The sequence below is a fragment of the Salvelinus fontinalis genome, chromosome 11 (genome assembly GCF_029448725.1).
Source record: "Salvelinus fontinalis isolate EN_2023a chromosome 11, ASM2944872v1, whole genome shotgun sequence".
NCBI lineage: Eukaryota > Metazoa > Chordata > Actinopteri > Salmoniformes > Salmonidae > Salvelinus > Salvelinus fontinalis.
The window spans coordinates 52,459,420-52,481,433 of NC_074675.1; the positions used below are offsets into that span (position 1 = coordinate 52,459,420).

Below are 22,014 nucleotides of genomic sequence, written 5' to 3' on the forward strand. Positions count from 1 at the left end.
TACAGACAGACAGACACAGACAGACAGACAGACACAGACAGGTACAGCCATAGTTTATAGACAGACAGAATGAGGTACAGCCATAGTTTGTAGACAGACAGGCAGATTGAGGTAAAGCCATAGTTTGTAGACGGAAAGACAGACAGACTGAGGTACAGCCATAGCTTGTATACAGACAGACAGACAGACAGACAGACAACACACCTCAGAGGTGACACTCATGCTCCCAGATATATCAACACAGAAGACCACCATGACATCTTCTAGGTTTTGGTAGTCCTGGTCAGTCTGAAGGGGGAGGTAGATCACATCTCTCCCTCTAGGAGCTCCTCTAACCCTGGAGCCCACCTTGGAACCAGCCCCGGGACCTGAAGTAGACAGGGTGTTCTGGAGACCACAGAACTCACACAGCCACACCTAGAGAGAGAGACAGAGAGAGAGAGAGAGAGAGAGAGAGAGAGAGAGAGAGAGAGAGAGAGATAGAGGGAAGGAGAGAAAGAGAGAGAGGGAAGGAGAGAAAGAGAGAGGGAAGGAGAGAAAGAGAGAGAGGGAGAGAGAGAGAGAGAGAGAGACAGAGAGACAGAGAGATAGATAGATAGAGGGAAGGAGAGAGAGAGAGAGAGAGACAGAGACAGAGAGACAGAGAGAGACAGAGAGATAGAGGGAGAGGGAAGGAGAGAGAGACAGAGAGACAGAGAGACAGAGAGAGACACAGAGAGAGAGAGAGAGAAACAGAGAGATAGAGGGAAGGAGAGAGAGACAGAGAGACAGAAGGAAGGAGAGAGAGAGAGAGAGAGAGAGAGAGGGAAGGAGAGTGAGAGAGAGAGATATGTGTCGAGGTGTGAGACAATGCTGCAGTTTGAGTCTAAACCTTTTCAACAGAGAGAGGGAGTAAACTCACGGCAGTTTCCTGTGTGTTCTGTACAGAACTCAGGGAGGACAGAGCAGCACTACATCTCCCACAATGCATCACGGGACACTGAGTAGTCTGGATGCCAGATGCTGTGGAGCAGGGGGAGAGAGAAGGATGGTGTGTGCAGTGGAGGCTGCTTAGGGGAGGGCGGCTCATAATAATGGCTTGGAATGGAGTCAATGGAATGGCGTCAACATGGAAACCACGTGTTTGATACCATTCCATTGACTCCATTCCAGGCATTATCATGAGCCGTCCTCCCCTCAGTAGCCTCCAGTGTGTGTGTGTGTGTGTGTGTGTGTGTGTGTGTGTGTGTGTGTGTGTGTGACCAACCCTCACCTCTACTGATATCTACGAGTCGTCCAACACTGAGAGAGAGAACATTAACATTAGCCTTCAATCTGATGCTCTGCTCTCCTTGGCCTTCCGCACCTGAGAACACACACACACCCGCACGCACGCACGCACGCACGCACGCACGCACGCACGCACGCACGCACACACAGGATGAGACAAGTAACAAGATAGAGAGATAGATGAGATACGTAACAACCAGCATAGTAATAACCACTGAACCACGCATACACCGCTATAGCCTACAGTACATCTGTACCCCAACCAACGACTAGGGCCGTATTCAGAAACAAATGCTTGTGGAATCAATTCAGAACAAACCAAATACTCACCTCGGGCTGGTAGTGGGGGAGGCAGAGAGGAAAGAGGGGGAGGTGGGGGAGGCAGAGAGGTGCGTCTGGGGTACTTCTGAGACGCAAACCGTCGAGGGGGCAAAGGTGGAGGCACTAGTCCTGGCTCTGAAGCAAGGAAACAAACATCACCATCATCAATATTATTGATGTAGTTCTGTCTTTGAGCTGTTCTTGTCTATTAATGTTCTCTATTATGTCATGTTTCATGTTTTGTGTGTGGACCGCAGGAAGAATAGCTGAGGCTCTGGCAACAGCTAACGGGGAACCTAAGAAAATACCCTAAAATACCAACTATTATCACCTTCAACATCAATATTATTATCAGTATCATCAATAGTATCATCATCAATATTATCATCATCAATAGTATCAATAGAATCATCATCAATAGTATCATCATGAATAGTATCAATAGAATCATCATCAATAGTATCAATAGTATCATCATCAATAGAATCATCATCAATAGTATCATCATCAATATCATCAATATTATTATCATCAATATCATCAATATTATCATCATCAGTAGTATCATCATCAATATTATCAATAGAATCATCATCAGTAGTATCATCATCAATATTATTATCATCAATATTATTATCATCAATATTATCAATAGAATCATCATCAATAGTATCATCATCAATATCATCAATAGAATCATCATCAATAGTATCATCATCAATAGAATCATCATCAATAGTATCATCATCAATATTATCAATAGAATCATCATCAATATTATCAATAGAATCATCATCAGTAGTATCATCATCAATATCATCAATAGAATCATCATCAATAGAATCATCATCAATAGTATCAATAGAATCATCATCAGTAGTATCATCCTCAATATCATCAATAGAATCATCATCAATAGAATCATCATCAATAGTATCAATAGAATCATCATCAGTAGTATCATCATCAATATCATCAATAGAATCATCATCAATAGAATCATCATCAATAGTATCAATAGAATCATCATCAATAGAATCATCATCAATAGTATCAATAGAATCATCATCAATAGTATCAATAGAATCATCATCAATAGTATCAATAGAATCATCATCAATAGAATCATCATCAATATTATCAATAGAATCATCATCAGTAGTATCATCATCAATATCATCAATAGAATCATCATCAATAGAATCATCATCAATAGTATCAATAGAATCATCATCAATAGAATCATCATCAGTAGTATCAATAGAATCATCATCAGTAGTATCATCATCAATATCATCAATAGAATCATCATCAATAGTATCATCATCAATATTATCAATAGAATCATCATCAGTAGTATCATCATCAATATCATCAATAGAATCATCATCAATAGTATCATCTTCAATATTATCAATAGAATCATCATCAATAGTATCATCATCAATATCATCAATAGAATCATCATCAATAGTATCATCATCAATATTATCAATAGAATCATCATCAATATTATCAATAGAATCATCATCAGTAGAATCATCATCAATAGTATCAATAGAATCATCATCAATAGTATCATCATCAATAGTATCAATAGAATCATCATCAATAGTATCATCTTCAATATTATCAATAGAATCATCATCAATAGTATCATCATCAATAGTATCAATAGAATCATCATCAATAGTATCATCATCAATAGTATCAATAGAATCATCATCAATAGAATCATCATCAATAGTATCAGTAGTATCATCATCAATAGTATCATCATCAATAGTATCAATAGAATCATCATCAATAGTATCAATAGAATCATCATCAATAGTATCATCATCAATAGTATCAATAGAATCATCATCAATAGTATCATCATCAATAGTATCATCATCAATAGTATCATCATCAATAGTATCAATAGAATCATCATCAATAGTATCAATAGAATCATCATCAATAGTATCATCATCAATAGTATCAATAGTATCATCATCAATACTATCAATAGAATCATCATCAATAGTATCAATAGAATCATCATTAATAGTATCATCATCAATAGTATCAATAGAATCATCATCAATATTATCAATAGAATCATCATCAATAGTATCATCATCAATACTATCAATAGAATCATCATCAATAGTATCAATAGAATCATCATTAATAGTATCATCATCAATAGTATCGATAGAATCATCATCAATAGTATCAATAGAATCATCATCAATAGTATCATCATCAATAGTATCAATAGAATCATCATCAATAGTATCATCATCAATAGTATCAATAGTATCATCATCAATACTATCAATAGAATCATCATCAATAGTATCAATAGAATCATCATCAGTAGTATCATCATCAATAGTATCAATAGAATCATCATCAATAGTATCAATAGAATCATCATCAATATTATCAATAGAATCATCATCAATAGTATCAATAGAATCATCATCAATATTATCAATAGAATCATCATCAATAGAATCATCATCAATAGTATCAATAGAATCATCATCAATAGTATCAATAGAATCATCATCAATAGTATCATCATCAATAGTATCAATAGAATCATCATCAATAGTATCATCATCAATAGTATCAATAGAATCATCATCAATAGAATCATCATCAATAGTATCATCATCAATATTATCAATAGAATCATCATCAATAGAATCATCATCAATAGTATCAATAGAATCATCATCAATAGAATCATCATCAATAGTATCAATAGAATCATCATCAATAGAATCATCATCAATAGAATCATCATCAATAGTATCAATAGAATCATCATCAATAGTATCAATAGAATCATCATCAATAGTATCAATAGAATCATCATCAATAGAATCATCATCAATAGTATCAATAGAATCATCATCAATAGTATCATCATCAATAGTATCAATAGAATCATCATTAATAGTATCATCATCAATAGTATCAGTAGTATCATCATCAATAGTATCATCATCAATAGTATCAATAGTATCATCATCAATATTATCAATAGAATCATCATCAATAGTATCAATAGTATCATCATTAATAGTATCATCATCAATAGTATCATCATCAATAGTATCATCATCAATAGTATCATCATCAATAGTATCAATAGAATCATCATCAATACTATCACCATCAATAGTATCAATAGAATCATCATCAATAGTATCATCATCAATAGTATCAATAGTATCATCATCAATACTATCATCATCAATAGAATCATCATCAATAGTATCATCATCAATACTATCATCATCAATAGTATCAATAGTATCATCATCAATAGTATCAATAGTATCATCATCAATACTATCATCCTCAATAGAATCATCATCAATATCATCAATACTATCATCATCAATAGTATCATCATCAATATCATCAATACTATCATCATCAATAGTATCATCATCAATATCATCAATAGTATCATCATCAAATATCATCAATAGTATCATCATCAATAGTATTATCATCAATAGAATCATCATCAATAGTATCATCATCAATATCATCAATACTATCATCATCAATACTATCATCATCAATAGAATCATCATCAATAGTATCATCATCAATAGTATCATCATCAATACTATCATCATCAATATTATCAATAGTATCATCATCAATAGAATCATCATCAATAGTATCAATAGAATCATCATCAATAGTATCATCATCAATAGTATCATCATCAATAGAATCATCATCAATAGAATCATCATCAATATTATCAATAGAATCATCATCAATAGTATCATCATCAATATCATCAATACTATCATCATCAATATTATCAATAGAATCATCATCAATAGTATCAATAGTATCATCATCAATATTATCAATAGTATCATCATCAATATTATCAATAGTATCATCATCAATATTATCAATAGTATCATCAGCAATATTAGCAATAGAATCATCATCAATATTATCATCATCAATATTATCAATAGAATCATCATCAATATTATCAATAGAATCATCATCAATAGTATCTATAGTATCATCATCAATAGTATCATCATCAATATTATTATCATCAATAGAATCATCATCAATATTATCAATAGAATCATCATCAATAGTATCATCATCAATATTATTATCATCAATAGTATCATCATCAATATTATCAATAGAATCATCATCAATATTATCAATAGAATCATCATCAATATTATCAATAGAATCATCATCAAAATTATTATCATCAATAGTATCATCATCAATAGTATCAATAGTATCATCATCAATAGTATCAATAGTATCATCATCAATAGTATCATCATCAATAGTATCATCATCAATATTATTATCATCAATAGTATCATCATCAATATTATCAATAGTATCATCATCAATATTATTATCATCAATAGTATCATCATCAATAGTATCATCATCAATAGTATCATCATCAATAGTATCAATAGTATCTTCATTAATAGTATCATCATTAATAGTATCATCATTAATAGTATCATCATTAATAGTATCATCATTAATAGTATCATCATCAATAGTATCAATAGAATCATCATCAATAGTATCATCATCAATATTATTATCATCAATAGTATCATCATCAATAGTATCATCATCAATAGAATCATCATCAATAGAATCATCATCAATAGTATCATCATCAATAGTATCAATAGTATCATCATTAATAGTATCATCATTAATAGTATCATCATTAATAGTATCATCATTAATAGTATCATCATTAATAGTATCATCATCAATAGTATCATCATCAATAGTATCACCATCCTCATTTTCATCATCATCATTCTTAGCTACATGGAGCTCAAGTGTGTGTGTGTGTGTGTGTGTGTGTGTGTGTGTGAAAGATTAACTTGGTGACACTGCAGTGAGAGCTGATAAGAGATAATCTAGGCCAGTGTATGTGCAGTTTCCTATGGCTGACATCTTCACACCTCTGTCACTCTTCACCCTACGCAGACATTTCCTCTGAATGTGAAACTGAGTGTCTCTTTCAGCAGCAGCAGCAGTGTGTGTGTGTGTGTTGAGCGGTACCATGTCTGTACATTACCTCGCTGAGGGATGACTGAGATGCGGTTGTCGTACATGTGCTCTGTGACAGACAGTCTGAGGGCTACACCTGGATCTGTGGTCCCCCCCTCACCTGGAGGACTACAGGGGTATACACTCAAACCTGAACCCCCCTCATCTGACCCCCCCATTAAACTCCCTTCTGGGCTCCAGTTACACACTACGTGACTGCAGGCAAACTCCATCTGGGGGAGAACAGGGAGAGAGGGGAGGGTGGGGGGGTGGAGAGAAAAAAACAGTTTTTGCTTTGTCATTATGGGGTTTTGTGATGTCATTATGGGGTATTGTGATGTCATTATGGGGTATTGTGATGTCATTACGGGGTATTGTGATGTCATTATGGGGTTTTGTGTGTAGATTGATGAGGGAGCAAAAACGATTTAATCCATTTTAGAATAAGGCTGTAATGTAATAAAATGTGGAAAAAGCGAAGGGCTCTGAATACTTTCCGGATGAACTGTAGTTGGTTTGAGGTTTTTAAATCATTGAAATTTAGAGTTATTGATCTTTTAAAAATATTGTCCCATGTACATTGTGTAATTTACAGATGGTCCTTAACTAGCCCCCATAGGGATATCAAATATCAAACCAAATTGACCATGGGCATTACAATGGGGTCACATGCAGCTAGACTCCTAATTGACGATTACTTGGGTGCTGCCAGCTGTGGGCAGGCTTGAAATAAGCCCAACCCAAGGAAAACTGTCATGGTACCCTTCATTCTATGACAACACACCCTTTTATCCTTTTATCTTGCTAATCTCAGTTTTGCATGAGACTGATTTTATGACCAAAATGATCTTATTTACATTTTTGTTGTCAATTTTGTTGTCAACTTATTTACATTTTTGTTGTCAAGTTTCTGACTCATATCGATGTCACAATAGGCCATTTTTAAAATGAGAAGTCGATTTTTTTTAGGGGCAGTTTCTTTTTTAAGTGTCATACTGTCACTTCCTGGTGACAACTTGTCACCGTTGCTATAGACATGAGATTAACGATGCTCTAATTTCACACTAAACTTCATCTTTAGAAAAAAAAGGAAGAACATTTTTTTGGGCGAAGTTTTGTGATAGTTCACTGTACTGTATCTAAAACAGAGAGGAATGAATATCTTAGATTACACTTATCTGAACACTTTATTGTGGAAAGATTATTCCCTAGAGAGAGATACAACTTCCACAATTGTGAAACGTTATGTAAAAACAAAAAAACAAGGCTATTTATATTCAACAGTTAATGTATTAGTAACTAGCCTGGTGTGTTTCAATACGAATCTAAACCATTCAGAACCTCGTCTTTCTCTCTGTCTGTCTTTGTTATACCGGAGTATAATGTCACACTACCTCATAGCTGACATTCTTGTTGCGTCTCGGGTTTGAAAAACCTCTGTAACACCTGCCACAGTATCAATAGGAGATCATGATGTTAGAAAATGCGTTGTGTTAGACAACATTATGTAAAAAATAAAATAAAAAAAAGCACAGGTACCTGAGTTGTAGAAGGGTTAACTTGTAGAGAGAAAGGAACCGGTCCTCCTGTCTGTCTGTTTGTCTGTCCAGCCAACTCTGAGTGTTTGTATTCGTGGTCTAAACCACCTTGTCTGTGTTGTGTGTGACTCTGTGTGTGTGCATGTAAATGTGTGCAGGAGTGTGTGTGTGTGTGTGTGACAGGAAATGAACCGATCAGTGTTGAGTGTGGTAACAGAAACTCAACAAACTAAAAACACTGTGCTTGAGAGAAAGAGGAAGAGAGAGAAAGAAAGAAAGAAAGAAAGAAAGAAAGAAAGGAAGAAAGAAAGAGAGGAAAGAGAAGACGTGTCAGTTATTTCTCTCAACTTCAGCTTTTTACTACCATGTCGCCTTTCTCTCTCACCCTACCCTCACCTTTGTCATCAAACAACAAACCATTCTACCTCAGTTTCTCTCTCACCCTACCCTCACCTTTGTCACCAAACAACAAACCATTCTACCTCAGTTTCTCTCTCACCCTACCCTCACCTTTGTCACCAAACAACAAACGATTCTACCTCAGTTTCTCTCTCACCCTACCCTCACCTTTGTCACCAAACAACAAACGATTCTACCTCAGTTTCTCTCTCACCCTACCCTCACCTTTGTCACCAAACTACAAACCATTCTACCTCAGTTTCTCTCTCACCCTACCCTCACCTTTGTCACCAAACAACAAACCATTCTACCTCAGTTTCTCTCTCACCCTACCCTCACCTTTGTCACCAAACAACAAACCATTCTACCTCAGTTTCTCTCTCACCCTACCCTCACCTTTGTCACCAAACTACAAACCATTCTACCTCAGTTTCTCTCTCACCCTACCCTCACCTTTGTCACCAAACTACAAACCATTCTCCCTCAGTTTCTCTCTCACCCTACCCTCACCTTTGTCACCAAACAACAAACCATTCTACCTCAGTTTCTCTCTCACCCTACCCTCACCTTTTTCACCAAACAACAAACCATTCTACCTCAGTTTCTCTCTCACCTTCGCTCTCCTCTCTCACTCTCTCCCTTTCTCATTTCTCCACCGGTCAACCCCTTCACGTACAAGTGGACTTTGACCAGATACAGATCTTTAATGAGCCATAACCAGAACACTTGAACATCTAGCAGCACAGTATGCGTCAGAGAAGCCACAATCCCCGAGGCAGCTCACCACAACAACATGGTGGAACAGTTTAGACTACAGGGTTGTGCTCAATTCAGAATTTAATCTTTATTTAACTAGGCAAGTCAGTTAAGAACAAATTCTTATTTTCAATGACGGCCTAGGAACAGTGGGATAGCTTCCTTGTTCAGGGTCAGAATTACATTTTTACCTTGTCAGCTCAGGGATTTGATCTTGCAACCTTTACAATTACTAATCCAACGCTCTAACCCCGAGGCTACTTGCCACCCATTGAGAATGTCTCATAAATTCAAATTCAAGAAGAATTTAATTTGAATTGATGTAGTAAACAGGATATAGAATTGCAATTTGAATTTAAGGAAAAATAATAGAATTATGTGAAATTCAATGAAATTCAAATGTCTCTTCAAATCTCTATTAGGTATAGTCTTTACAAATATACATAAAACATCAAACATGTTGTTATATACATGCATATAACATTTTGCTGAAACAATTTATTTTCAGGACAAACTCTTAAAATGAATGATCAAGGAAGACAAAACCTGTATGCAAATATTCAAAGTTATTACCCAGCTAGCACATAACGTTCTGAGAACCATATGGTTCTTAGAGCTTGGTGAGAGCTCCCACAACATTCTGAGAATGGTGCAGGATAGTTGCTTGGCTTTGGAACATTCTCAGCACATTTAACGAACTTGACAGAATTCTTGGTATTTCATTACTTTAACAGAATATTTCCTAAAAGTTCAAACATGGTTACAATCAGTTACATTTTTGGTAAAGTTCTAGGAACGTTCTCCAACTGGTTTGACATTGGGAAGGTTCTCAAATAGTTAAGAGAATGTTAAGAAACAACGGTCTTCTGTGGGACTTTCAGTATTGTCAGCATAATGTTTCCTACAGGTGTCCTCATGGTTCTATTTAAACCAATGTTTTCTAATTGATATTAAAAAAAACACAAGAAAACTTTAGTAATGTTCAGAGAACATTCTAAGATTGTTATTTAAGAACATAAACATCTTGTTCTCAGCATCAACAAAACTCTATCTATCCTGTTTTTATCTATAGTCTGTTTGAACAGACTAAAAAAATGAACAGCTTTGTATTAGGTTCGACTCTCACCGACGCCGTGCAACAATAAAAAATAAATAATACAAATAAAATAAATCTATTTGTATGATTTATGTCTAAGCAAATTCATTTCCATATGTCCTATCTGTGGAGTTCAAAACACTAAGATAGTGGTGTTATTAAAAGTCTTATGAAAACATAATTTCTGTTCTCAGAACGTTATTTAATTACCTTTGAAATAACCTACAATTTCCGTTCTCAGAACCTTAATAAAACCTTCCAGGAAAACTTTCAGGGAACCATAGTAAAACATTTTCAGAACCCGCCTGCAACATAAAAGTTGACATCCCCTAGAACAGGCACATTTTTCACTTCTGATCAAAAAACGTTCCGTTTTACTGGTCAGGAAACGTATGGCTTTGTTCCCAGAACCAGTGGGAAACCACAACTTCCAAGGAACCAAATGTGCTAGCTGGGTATATTTCACGAATCACTTACATTTTGTTCAATATGGGGAAAATACTACATTCCCAAGATGCATTAGTTTAACCCTCAAGTTTACCCCGAGGGCCTTCAAAAAGAAGCCAAACAAATTAAATTGTTGATGGATATATAATTGGCTATTCTAAGCACTAAAGTTAAAAGAGTATATAAACATTGTTTCCAGAGAAAAGTTATATATTCTTTGGTATCTGGAGGTGAGACCTGTTAGATTCAATGAGACTCTTAATGTTCTATGACTGAGTGGAATTTATTTGAATTGCACTGAATTAAATTCTACTTCCTGTCACTCAAACTCAAATTCTACATCCTGTGGGGGTGTGGCCAATTCAATTCCAATTTCAAACTCATGAGTTGAATGGGAGTCAATTAAAAAATTCTGAGTTGATGCCAACCCCTGATAGAATAACGTTCTACCACAGACACAAAAACACAAGCCACTTTTACCAACATGTACTTTATTTGTGTTACATCTGCTTGTTTTTACTACTTATGGTAGAAAGTGCAGTTAGTTAGTCTTCCCTGGAAGAAAAGCATTTGGATATTTTTGATTATCTTGTCTTTAAAGTGCAACAATTTTACAGTTCTGATGCCACAGATAGTATGTGATGCTTCTCTACCATGATTGGTCCCTTTCAGGCCATTACAAATGTACTATTTAAAAATATATATATATTTCACCTTTATTTAACCAGGTAGGCTAGTTGAGAACAAGTTCTCATTTACAACTGCGACCTGGCCAAGATAAAGCAAAGCAGTGCGACACAAACAACAACACAGAGTTACACATGGAATAAACAAACATACAGTCAATAATACAGTAGACAAAATCTATATACAGTGTGTGAAAATGAGGTAGGATAAGGGAGGTAAGGCAAGAAATAGGCCATGGTGGCAAAGTAGTTACAATATAGCAATTAAACACTGGAATGGTAGGATGTGCAGGAGATGAATGTGCAAGAAGAGATACTGGGGTGCAAAGGAGCAAGATAAATAAATACAGTATGGGGATGAGGAAGGTAGATAGATGGGCTGTTTACAGATGGGCTATGTACAGGTGCAGTGATCTGTGGGCTGCTTTGACAGCTGGTGCTTAAAGCTAGTGAGGGAGATATGAGTCTCCAGGTTCAGTGATTTTTGCAGTTCATTCCAGTCATCGGCAGCAGAGAACTGTAAGGAAAGGCGGCCAAAGGAAGAATTGGTTTTGTGGGTGGAGGGCAAGTTGGTTAGGATGATATCTATGAGGTTTCCTGTGTTAACGGAAACGCATCAAGCTTAGATTGTAGGATGGCCTGGGTGTTAAGCATGTCCCAGTTTAGGTCACCTAGCAGCACGAGCTCTGAAGATAGATGGGGGGCAATCAATTCACATATGGTGTCCAGGGCACAGCTGGGGGCAGAGGGTGGTCTATAGCAAGCGGCGACGGTGAGAGACCTGTTTCTGGAAAGGTGGATTTTTAAAAGTAGAAGCTCGAATTGTTTGGGCACAGAGCTGGATAGTAAGACAGAGCTCTGCAGGCTGTCTCTGCAGTAGATTGCAACAACGCCCCCTTTGGCACTACTAGTGTTTGAAGCTAGAGAATGCTCATGCGTTCTAATTTCGAAGCCAAACTGGTGGTGGGTTTCGAGTCAAAATGAGAATGCATGAGTAGAAAAGAACCCCACACCTACTGTAAAATATGTTGGTGGATCTTTGATGTTATGGGGCAAGTCCCTGCAGCAATGTTCCAACATCTAGTGGAAAGCCTTCCCAGAAGACTGTAGGATGTTATAGCAGCAAAGGCGGGACCAACTTAATATTAATGGCCATGGTTTTGGAATGAGCTGTTTGACGAGCAGGTGTCCATGGAAGCACAGAATCATCTAGAATGTCATTGTATGCTGTAGCATTAAGATTTCCTTTCCCTGGAACTAAGGGGCCTGAACCATGAAAAACAACCCCAGACCCTTATTCCTCCTCCACCAAAATGTACAGTTGGCACTATGCATTGAGGCAGGCCCTCTCCTGGAATCCGCCAATCCCAGATTCATCCGTTGGACTGCCAGATGGTGAAGCGTGATTCATCACTCCAGAGAACGCGTTTTCACTGCTTCAGAATCCAACAGCGTGCTTTACACCCTTCCAGCCGACGCTTGGCATTGCGCATGGTGATCTTATGCTTGTGTTCGGCTGCTCGGCCACGGAAACCCCTTTCATGAAGCTCCCGACTAACAGTTCTTGTGCTGACGTTGATGTTGGTTCCAGAGGCAGTTTGGAACTCGGTAGTGAGTGTTGCAACCGAGGACAGATGATTTCAATGACAAATGATTTTTACGGACTTCAGCACTCGGCGGTCCCATTCTGTGATCTTGTGTGGCCTACCACTTCACGGCTGAGCTGTTGTTGCTCCTAGATGTTTCCACTTCAAAATAACAGCAGTTGACCGGGGAGGCTCTAACAGGGCAGAAATTTGAACTGACTTGTTGGAAAGGTGGCATCCTATGACGTTGCCACGTTGAAAGTCACTGAGCTCTTCAGTAAGGTCAGCCTACTGCCAATGTTTGTGTATGGAAATTGCATGGCTGTGTGCCCGATTTTATACACCTGTCAGCGACGGGTGTGGCTGAAATAGCCGAATCCACTCATTTGAAGGGGTGTCCACATACTTTCGTATACTGTATATAGTGTACTGGTAGTCATGGTAATAAAACAGAATAAATGACACAAAACACTAAACTTACATTTTATCATATTCATTATTATATATATTTTTATCTCATCGCTTCTCAATTCAGCCATTTTACTGTTTTAAGCCGTTCCCACTTGTTCCTGTGTTTCACCCAGGAAGCGCTTCATGACAGCATCTGTGGAGGGAAAGCAACAACTAGAAGATAGAGAGTGCATAGAACAGTCAGGGGTTGGATTTGGGCTCAAAGTTAAAAAAAAAAAAAAAAAAAAAGTAAAAATCCTCAATGTGAAAAGCTTATCAGATTCAGTTTAATAATACATCCTATTAATGCCCTAATTGATTGATTGGTGCCCTAATTTATTGATTGGTGGCATAATTCATTGATTGATGCCCTCATTGATTGATTGATTAATGCCCTAATTGCAATGACTGATTTGTAAATTCAATTAAGGGATAGTTAACTTATTTTACACCTTACCCTGAAAGTAGTCCATGGGCCAGGATAAACTGTAATCCATGATTCAGAGTGGTTTACATAGCGTTGTGGGGATTTGGCCATAAACATTGAACTTTTACTTAATGCCAAAATAAGATGCAAACAGGTAAGCCCCCCGCCCCCCCTCCCAAAAAGAATAATAACGTATATATATTATTTTTATGTTAGAATTTGGGGCTCAAAACAGGGTCGCCCTTAATAATGGGTCACCACTGGTCGCGTGACCGATCTAACAATGGAAATACATGTTGTCAAAGACGGAAGGCAGGCGAGATCAGCTGGGACCATTCCAGCCAATGAGAGGGAACATACGCGTATGAACAACAGGGCTACGTTCAGTACATAAAAAACATAAGAAAAACGTTAAATTGAACGGATACGGTGCTGTACTGAATGACCAGTTGATACACTAGGAGGGATTGGGTTGTGTGTTTTCAAAGTGCACCGATGCCTTTTACAACACGTTACTCACTGATATTGATGATCTGTCGCAACAGACAGTTTGTTAATGTTTCTACCGTTGTGGCTAGACGGAGTAGACCTAAAGCTCCATCTAGTGGTTGCGTCGGGGACAACAGTCCCATACGGAAAAGTAATACACGGCCATATGTTGTCTTTTATTTAGTAATTTATTTAACCCTTTATTTAACTAGGCAAGTCAGCTAAAAACAAATTCTTATTTTACAATGACGGCATACCCCGGCTAAACCTTCCCCAAATCCGGATAACGATTGGCCAATTGTGCGCCGCCCTATTCGGACTCCCGATCACAGCCGGTTGTGATGCAGCCCAGGATCGAACCAGGCTCTGTAGTGACGCCTCTATCACTGCTGCGCCACTCGAGAGAACATCAAAGAACATTAGTTAATTTTACTGATAAGAAACGACTCAAAAGAAACGAGATTCTATCCAAGTCCTCGTTCTCTGTCCCATAGTCGCAGTGTATTATCTGTCTCACTATGGAATCTGTGATAGCGTCTGCAGAGCCATTGAGATGTAGAATGTTACATTAAGCTGGCTACTATACCGGCAGACTTCCAGCAATTGTGCTAAGCTAACGACATTCAGAGCCAAAAATGGTATTCACGATTTCATCTGACTCTGGGTATGTCGAAAAACGACCGAAATCTCAAAGTCTCGCAGTATCCCTTTAAAAATGAACCCACCGTAACAGGGTTAAAGCACGGGACGGTTGAGTTAACACCAGATGGCTAATTAAAAAACTATAGGGCTGATGGGGGTATTTAACATGTGTCACATATCAGTTTGCAACAATGTTAAAAAAATATATATATATCATTGAGTTAATAAAGCCGCATACAAAACATGGAGGTGCTGTGGGTCCTCTGGGTGAGGAGGGCCTGCTCATGAAGGTGCTGTGGGTCCTCTGGGTGAGGAGGGCCTGCTCATGGAGGTGCTGTGGGTCCTCTGGGTGAGGAGGGCCTGCTCATGGAGGTGCTGTAGGTCCTCTGGGTGAGGTGGGCCTGCTCATGGAGGTGCTGTGGGTCCTCTGGGTGAGGAGGGCCTGCTCATGGAGGTGCTGTGGGTCCTCTGGGTGAGGAGGGCCTGCTCATGGAGGTGCTGTGGGTCCTCTGGGTGAGGTGGGCCTGCTCATGGAGGTGCTGTGGGTCCTCTGGGTGAGGAGGGCCTGCTCATGGAGGTGCTGTGGGTCCTCTGGGTGAGGTGGGCCTGCTCATGGAGGTGCTGTGGGTCCTCTGGGTGAGGTGGGCCTGCTCATGGAGGTGCTGTGGGTCCTCTGGGTGAGGTGGGCCTGCTCATGGAGGTGCTGTGGGTCCTCTGGGTGAGGTGGGCCTGCTCATGGAGGTGTTGTGGGTCCTCTGGGTGAGGTGGGCCTGCTCATGGAGGTGCTGTGGGTCCTCTGGGTGAGGAGGGCCTGCTCATGGAGGTGCTGTGGGTCCTCTGGGTGAGGTGGGCCTGCTCATGGAGGTGCTGTGGGTCCTCTGGGTGAGGTGGGCTATGGTCTCTTTTTTGTTTTCTTGAGTAAAGCAGCTCCAAGATGCAGTTGTTTCAGCCTAGCTCAGTGCTTTCTGTGGTGGTGGGGCAAGCCAGCAGAAAATACAGAGCGTTGCGCTGTGATTGGCTCAGTGTTCTGTCACTCATGAGGCCAAGTCTAAGGTTAGACCTCGAAATTCTAGCCCTTTAGGTGCTGCCATATAGTTACATTAAAAGTGCCAAATCTAAGAAAGCTCAAGGTCATTGGCCACAGATAAAATGACGTAAATCATGTTATATGGACTGATCATGTCAACATCATACTTTCAAAATCTTAGCTAGCAGTCATCATCATGAATCAAGTCGACAATCTACTGGCATGTCCTTTTTAATCCTTGCCATATGAAAAGAAATTATAGATGAAACGTATCGGTGCTCATTGGGCCATTGGACATAAACATTACACAACAAGTTGGAAATCGCAAATTCAATGACGAGTGGTTTGGAAGGAATCTGGGATTAAGGGGCAGTTTTCCAAGTTTAAAATGACAAACATTCAACATTGGCCATGCTGTCAATGAAGCATGATTTGTGCTGTGCTCAAAACAACTATTTACTCAGAACTGCGAAAACTTGACTTCGTTGAGTTCAAGACAACTGGGAATTACGAAAAAAAACAGCTCCGACTGGGAAATACATTTTGAATGGTCATCCAACTCGGAATTGGAAGTCCGGCAACTCAGGCCTTTTTCTAGAGCCATGACCTGAAGATCAATGACGTCATCATGATTCGACCTCGTGTTTTTCAGAGTTCCCAGTTGTCTTGAAAGCACCATAAATCCAGAGAATGCCAGACTTTGATGACAAAATTTGCCCGCGAAGGACCGCCGCTCCACCTTCCTGTTCAAGTGAGCACAGCACAACAAGGTGAGTCCAAAATGGTCTTGTATGCTGCTGCATAATGATGTAATATGCCAGGGAGATATGTATACTGTAGCTAAGAAAGTAATACTAAGTGTATTTTGTGTAGTAAGCTGTTAGTAGCCCTTGTGCCTCACCCTGATCATTTGTTCTATTTTCCCCTCTTCATGTCGCCTACTGTTCTGACTTGGTGGTGCACATATAGCCTACAACCTGTTTTAGAGAAATGTAATCATTACATTTTGTAAGATCTTTCATTGTCTGCTTATATGCCCCCGTTTATTTATTCTACAGTTCTGACTTGGTGTACAGGGAGAATACTGTAAGAATGGCCCATGTTCTGAATTCTCTCTCTGTACATTTCAAAAGAGCTAAACAAATAGTTATATTGACTACGTCCGTCCTAGCTCGCAAATTACGGATTGCCTCTTCTCCGCTTATTGTCCCCTTACGCAATAGTTACTACATCTCAATTGCCAGTAGAAACCACATTTGTTTAAACAAGTCAGCCATATCAGCTTTGTTATTTTAAAATGCAGTAAATGAGGCTGAATTAACTGTTTCGCTGCCAGACAAGGCTTCGGTGATAGCCAGGTGTAGCAGTGGTAAGGTTTTGGGACTGAATGTATTGTTTAATGTTGTGTTGTGTATTGGCTTTGCTGGCATGCATGCCATATTTTTTGATTTACATGCTAAACTCGCCACTGCACGCGACTCATCGGCAAAAGAGACCATGGTCTCAGCATGACTGCTTAAATAAATGTTAATATATATATATATTTATGATAGCCTTTGGGGAGGCACAGACTAGAACACGGAAGTAGGATCGGAAACGAGTGTTTTGATTTTGAACATTTTTGCACATTAAAGACAACCTGACCGAACCGACCAGTTCTCATTGGACAAACATTTTTATAAACTACAGTCGTATCGTGTGTTTTTAAATGAGTGCTTAACCGAGGGTATTGTGGAGATTTTCGGGGTAGTTGAGAAAACGGTTGTGGAGTTCCGCGGATCACACCAGAGATAAAACTATGTAGAAAAGGTTACATTTTCTATTTATTTAAGCGACGTAATGAGGAACACTTAAACAAAACTACAAAACAACAAACGAACGTTACGCTAAAAACAAATAGTGCTGACACCAAACACTACACATAGACATAGACAATAACCCACGAACTACCCAATGAATATGGCTGCCTAAATATGGTTCCCAATCAGAGACAACGATAGACAGCTGTCTCTAATTGAGAACCAATCTAGGCAACCATAGACATACATACACCTAGACTAGACACTGCCCCATAAACATACAAAACCCCTAGACAATACAAAACACATACATCCCCCATGTCACACCCTGACCTAACTAAAATAATAAAGAAAACAAAGATAACTAAGGCCAGGGCGTGACAAACGCCAAGGAAGCTCCGATTCAGATATGGAGTTTCACTGAGAAACTATCTTCATTTACATTATAACGCTATAAACTCTCTAATGTGAGTTTGAATCGGCTTTAAAGGCTCTGCGGAAAAGGAGGAGGTCGAAAGGGGGGGGGGGGGTGAGTGTAACGGATGTGAAATGGCTATCTAGTTAGCGGTGGTGCGCGCTAACAACCTTTCAGTCGGTGACGTCACTTGCTCTGAGACCTTGAAGTAGTGGTTCCCCTTGCTCTGCAAGAGCCGCGGCTTTTGTGGAGCGATGGGTAACGATGCTTCGTGGGTGACTGTGGTTGATGTGTGCAGAGGATCCCTGGTTCGAGCCCGGGTATGGGCGAGGGGACGGACGTAAAAGTTATACTGTTACAGAGGTCGTGCAGCATTTACAGCGATAAGCAGAAGTCAGGGCATTCTCTTTTTTTGGGGGGGGGGGGGGTCAGGGAGGTGACCAAGAACCCGATGGTCACTCTGACAGAGCTCCAGAGTTCCTCTGTGGAGATGGGAGAACCTTCCAGAAGGACAACCACCTCTGCAGCACTCCACCAATCCGGCCTTTATGGTAGAGTGGCCAGACAGAAACCACTCCTCAATAAAAGGCACATGCCAAAAGGCACCTAAAGACTCTCAGACCATGAGAAACAAGATTCTCTGGTCTGATGAAACCAAGATTGAACTCTTTTGCCTGAATGCCAAGCGTCATGTCTGGAGGAAACCTGGCACCATCCCTACTGTGAAGCATGGTGGTGGCAGCATCATGCTGTGAGAATGTTTTTCAGCGGCAGGGACTGGAAGACTAGTCAGGATCGAGGGAAAGATGAACGGCTCAAAGTACAGAGATCCTTGATGAAAAGCTGCTCCAGAGCGCTCAGGACCTCAGACTGGGGCGAAGGATCACCTTCCAACAGGACAACGACCCTAAGCACACAGCCAAGACAATGCAGGAGTGGCTTCAGGACAAGACTTTGAATGTCCTTGAGTGGCCCTGCCAGAACCCAGACTTAAACATCTCTGGAGAGACCTGAAAATAGCTGTGCAGCGATGCTCCCCATCCAACCTGACAGAGCTTGAGAGGATCTGTAGAGGGGAATGGGAGAAACTCCCCAAATATCAATCAATCAATCAAATGTATTTATATAGCCCTTTTTACATCAGCTGATATCACAAAGTGCTGTACAGAAACCCAGCCTAAAACCCCAAACAGCAAGCAATGCAGGTGTAGAAGCACAGTGGCTAGGAAAAACTCCCTAGGAAGGCAAGAACCTAGGAAGAAACCTAGAGAGGAACCAGGCTCTGAGGGGTGGCCAGTCCTCTTCTGGTTGTGCCGGGTTGAGATTATGACAGTACATGGCCAAGATGTTCAAATGCTCATAGATGACCAGCAGGGTCAAATAATAATATCTGTCAAGGACAGAGAGGGTTCAGAGAGGAAGAGGCGAAGACCAAAATCTATGCAACAATGCATTTCTATGGGCTTATTTTGTACCTAAGCTTTTTTTCTTTTCTTCTTCTCTCAGTGTGATGAGAGAATGGTCAGACTGATGTTATTGATGCATAGAAAAAAGATATATATATATATATATATAATGTTTTCCAGAAAAGGTCGCCTTGCATTTAGCCAGGAGTATTTTTTCATAAAATTTTGCATAATGTCAAATCAAATCAAATCAAATTGATTTATATAGCCCTTCTTAGATCAGCTGATATCTCAAAGTGCTGTACAGAAACCCAGCCTAAAACCCCAAACAGCAGGCAATGCAGGCGTAGAAGCACGGTGGCTAGGAAAAACTGCCTAGAAAGGCCGAAACCTAGAGAGGAACCAGGATATGAGGGGTGGCCAGTCGTCTTCTGGCTGTGCCGGGTGGAGATTACAACAGAACATGGCCAAGATGTTCAAATGTTCATAAATGACCAACATGGTCAAATAATAATAATCACAGTAGTTGTCGAGGGTGCAACAAGTCAGCACCTCAGGAGTAAATGTCAGTTGGCTTTTCATAGCCGATCATTGAGAGTATCTCTACCGCTCCTGCTGTCTCTAGAGAGTTGAAAACAGCAGGTCTGGGACAGGTAGCACGTCCGGTGAACAGGTCAGGGTTCCATAGCCGCAGTCAGAACAGTTGAAACTGGAGCAGCAGCACGGCCAGGTGGACTGGGGACAGCAAGGAGTCATCATGCCAGGTAGTCTTGAGTCATGGTCCTAGGGCTCAGGTCCTCCGAGAGAGAAAGAAAGAAAGAGAGAATTAGAGATCCCTTGTTATTCACTGTATGGAAAACTAGGGATTCACCAACAAACCAGAGGAGATCCACAAAAACATCCTTGCAGAAATGTTCAAAGCTTCAAAGTTAAAAGACGAGACAAGACCAGTTCCACTTTCCAGTACTTCCTGTTCGAGCCAGGGGTACATTTTTAATATTATTTTTTTAAACTTTTATTTAACTAAGCAAGTCAGTTAAGAACTAATTTCTTATTTTCAATGATGGCCTAGGAACAGTGGGTAAACGGCCTTGTTCAGGGGCATAATGACAAATTTTTACCTTGTCAGTTCTGGGATTCGTACTTCATGGACTGCCACAAAGAGAAGAGCAGCTGTCAAAAACATGCCCCAAGCCGCTACGCTTTAAAGGGATTAAGGCGTAGTGGCTATTCACCTTTTTTTTTGGTGTTCATGGTATGTATTATTTAGGGAATGTCATCAATTGTCAAATCATGGTTTAAGGGGGAAAATTGTTTTAATGTTGGTACAGTATGTAAAGCATTTTTTTATGCAATTGACCTGTCTTTTCTTTCAGGTGTATGCTATGGGTCTGGTTATGGAATCGGCTGAATCGGTGGACAATCCATTCAGTATCATGAGAACCAGATTCCAGAGAGGTAATTGCTTGAGTCCAATTGTAAAAACAACATTATATCTCAAAGGTGGATTCAGGTTGGGATAAAGCAGATGTAACGGTACCCTACACACTACACCCTGTACCCTACACACTACACTCTGTACCCTACACACTACACCCTGTACCCTACACACTACACCCTGTACCCTACACACTACACCCGCACCCTCCATCCCCCTCTCTCCACTTCTCACCCTCCCTCTCCATGTCTCTGTAACGGATGTGAAATGGCTAGCTAGTTAGCAGGTACGCGCTAGTAGCGTTTCAATCAGTTACGTCACTTGCTCTGAAACCTAGATGTAGTGTTTCCCCTTGCTTTGCAAGGGCCGCGGCTTTTGTGGAGCGATGGGTAACGACGCTTCGTGGGTGACTGTTGTTGATGTGTGCAGAGGGTCCCTGGTTCGCGCCCGTGTCGGGGGACGGTTTAAAGTTACACTGTTACACAGAAGTCACATGTCAGTTGGACAATGTGTACAGTTGACACATAAAGTGATTTTAATCTTAATTTTCACCTGTTTGATTGACACCGGCCAAAGGTGATTGTTGCCATTAGGGCGAGGTACACCCTTGCAATGAGGACGTCCATCATTGGCTGAGATGAATGGTAACATCATTTTACATACATGATCAGTAACTACATTATGTCGTTTTAGAGATGGTTTCCTATGACAACGCAAACTTCCTCAACCGGGACCAAG

At 39.7% G+C, this 22,014-nt stretch overlaps 1 protein-coding gene across 2 annotated transcripts in view; it reads right to left on the reverse strand.

Annotated features, from left to right (window-relative positions):
* LOC129865909 (circularly permutated Ras protein 1-like) overlaps positions 1 to 8,380 on the reverse strand; it is a 38,148-nt gene extending 29,768 nt beyond the window's left edge. The window contains exons 1-6 of one of the 2 annotated variants that reach the window (XM_055938994.1): positions 8,215 to 8,380; positions 6,704 to 6,908; positions 1,600 to 1,725; positions 1,253 to 1,345; positions 902 to 1,002; positions 205 to 417 (exon numbers count right to left, since the gene is read on the reverse strand). In XM_055938994.1, coding sequence (XP_055794969.1) covers positions 205 to 417; positions 902 to 1,002; positions 1,253 to 1,345; positions 1,600 to 1,725; positions 6,704 to 6,908 — 738 coding nt within the window. In that variant the 5' untranslated portion in view covers positions 8,215 to 8,380. The remainder of the gene's footprint in view (positions 1 to 204; positions 418 to 901; positions 1,003 to 1,252; positions 1,346 to 1,599; positions 1,726 to 6,703; positions 6,909 to 8,214) is intronic. The other variant, XM_055938993.1, reaches the window with a different exon arrangement.
* Positions 8,381 to 22,014: the final 13,634 nt, after the last annotated feature.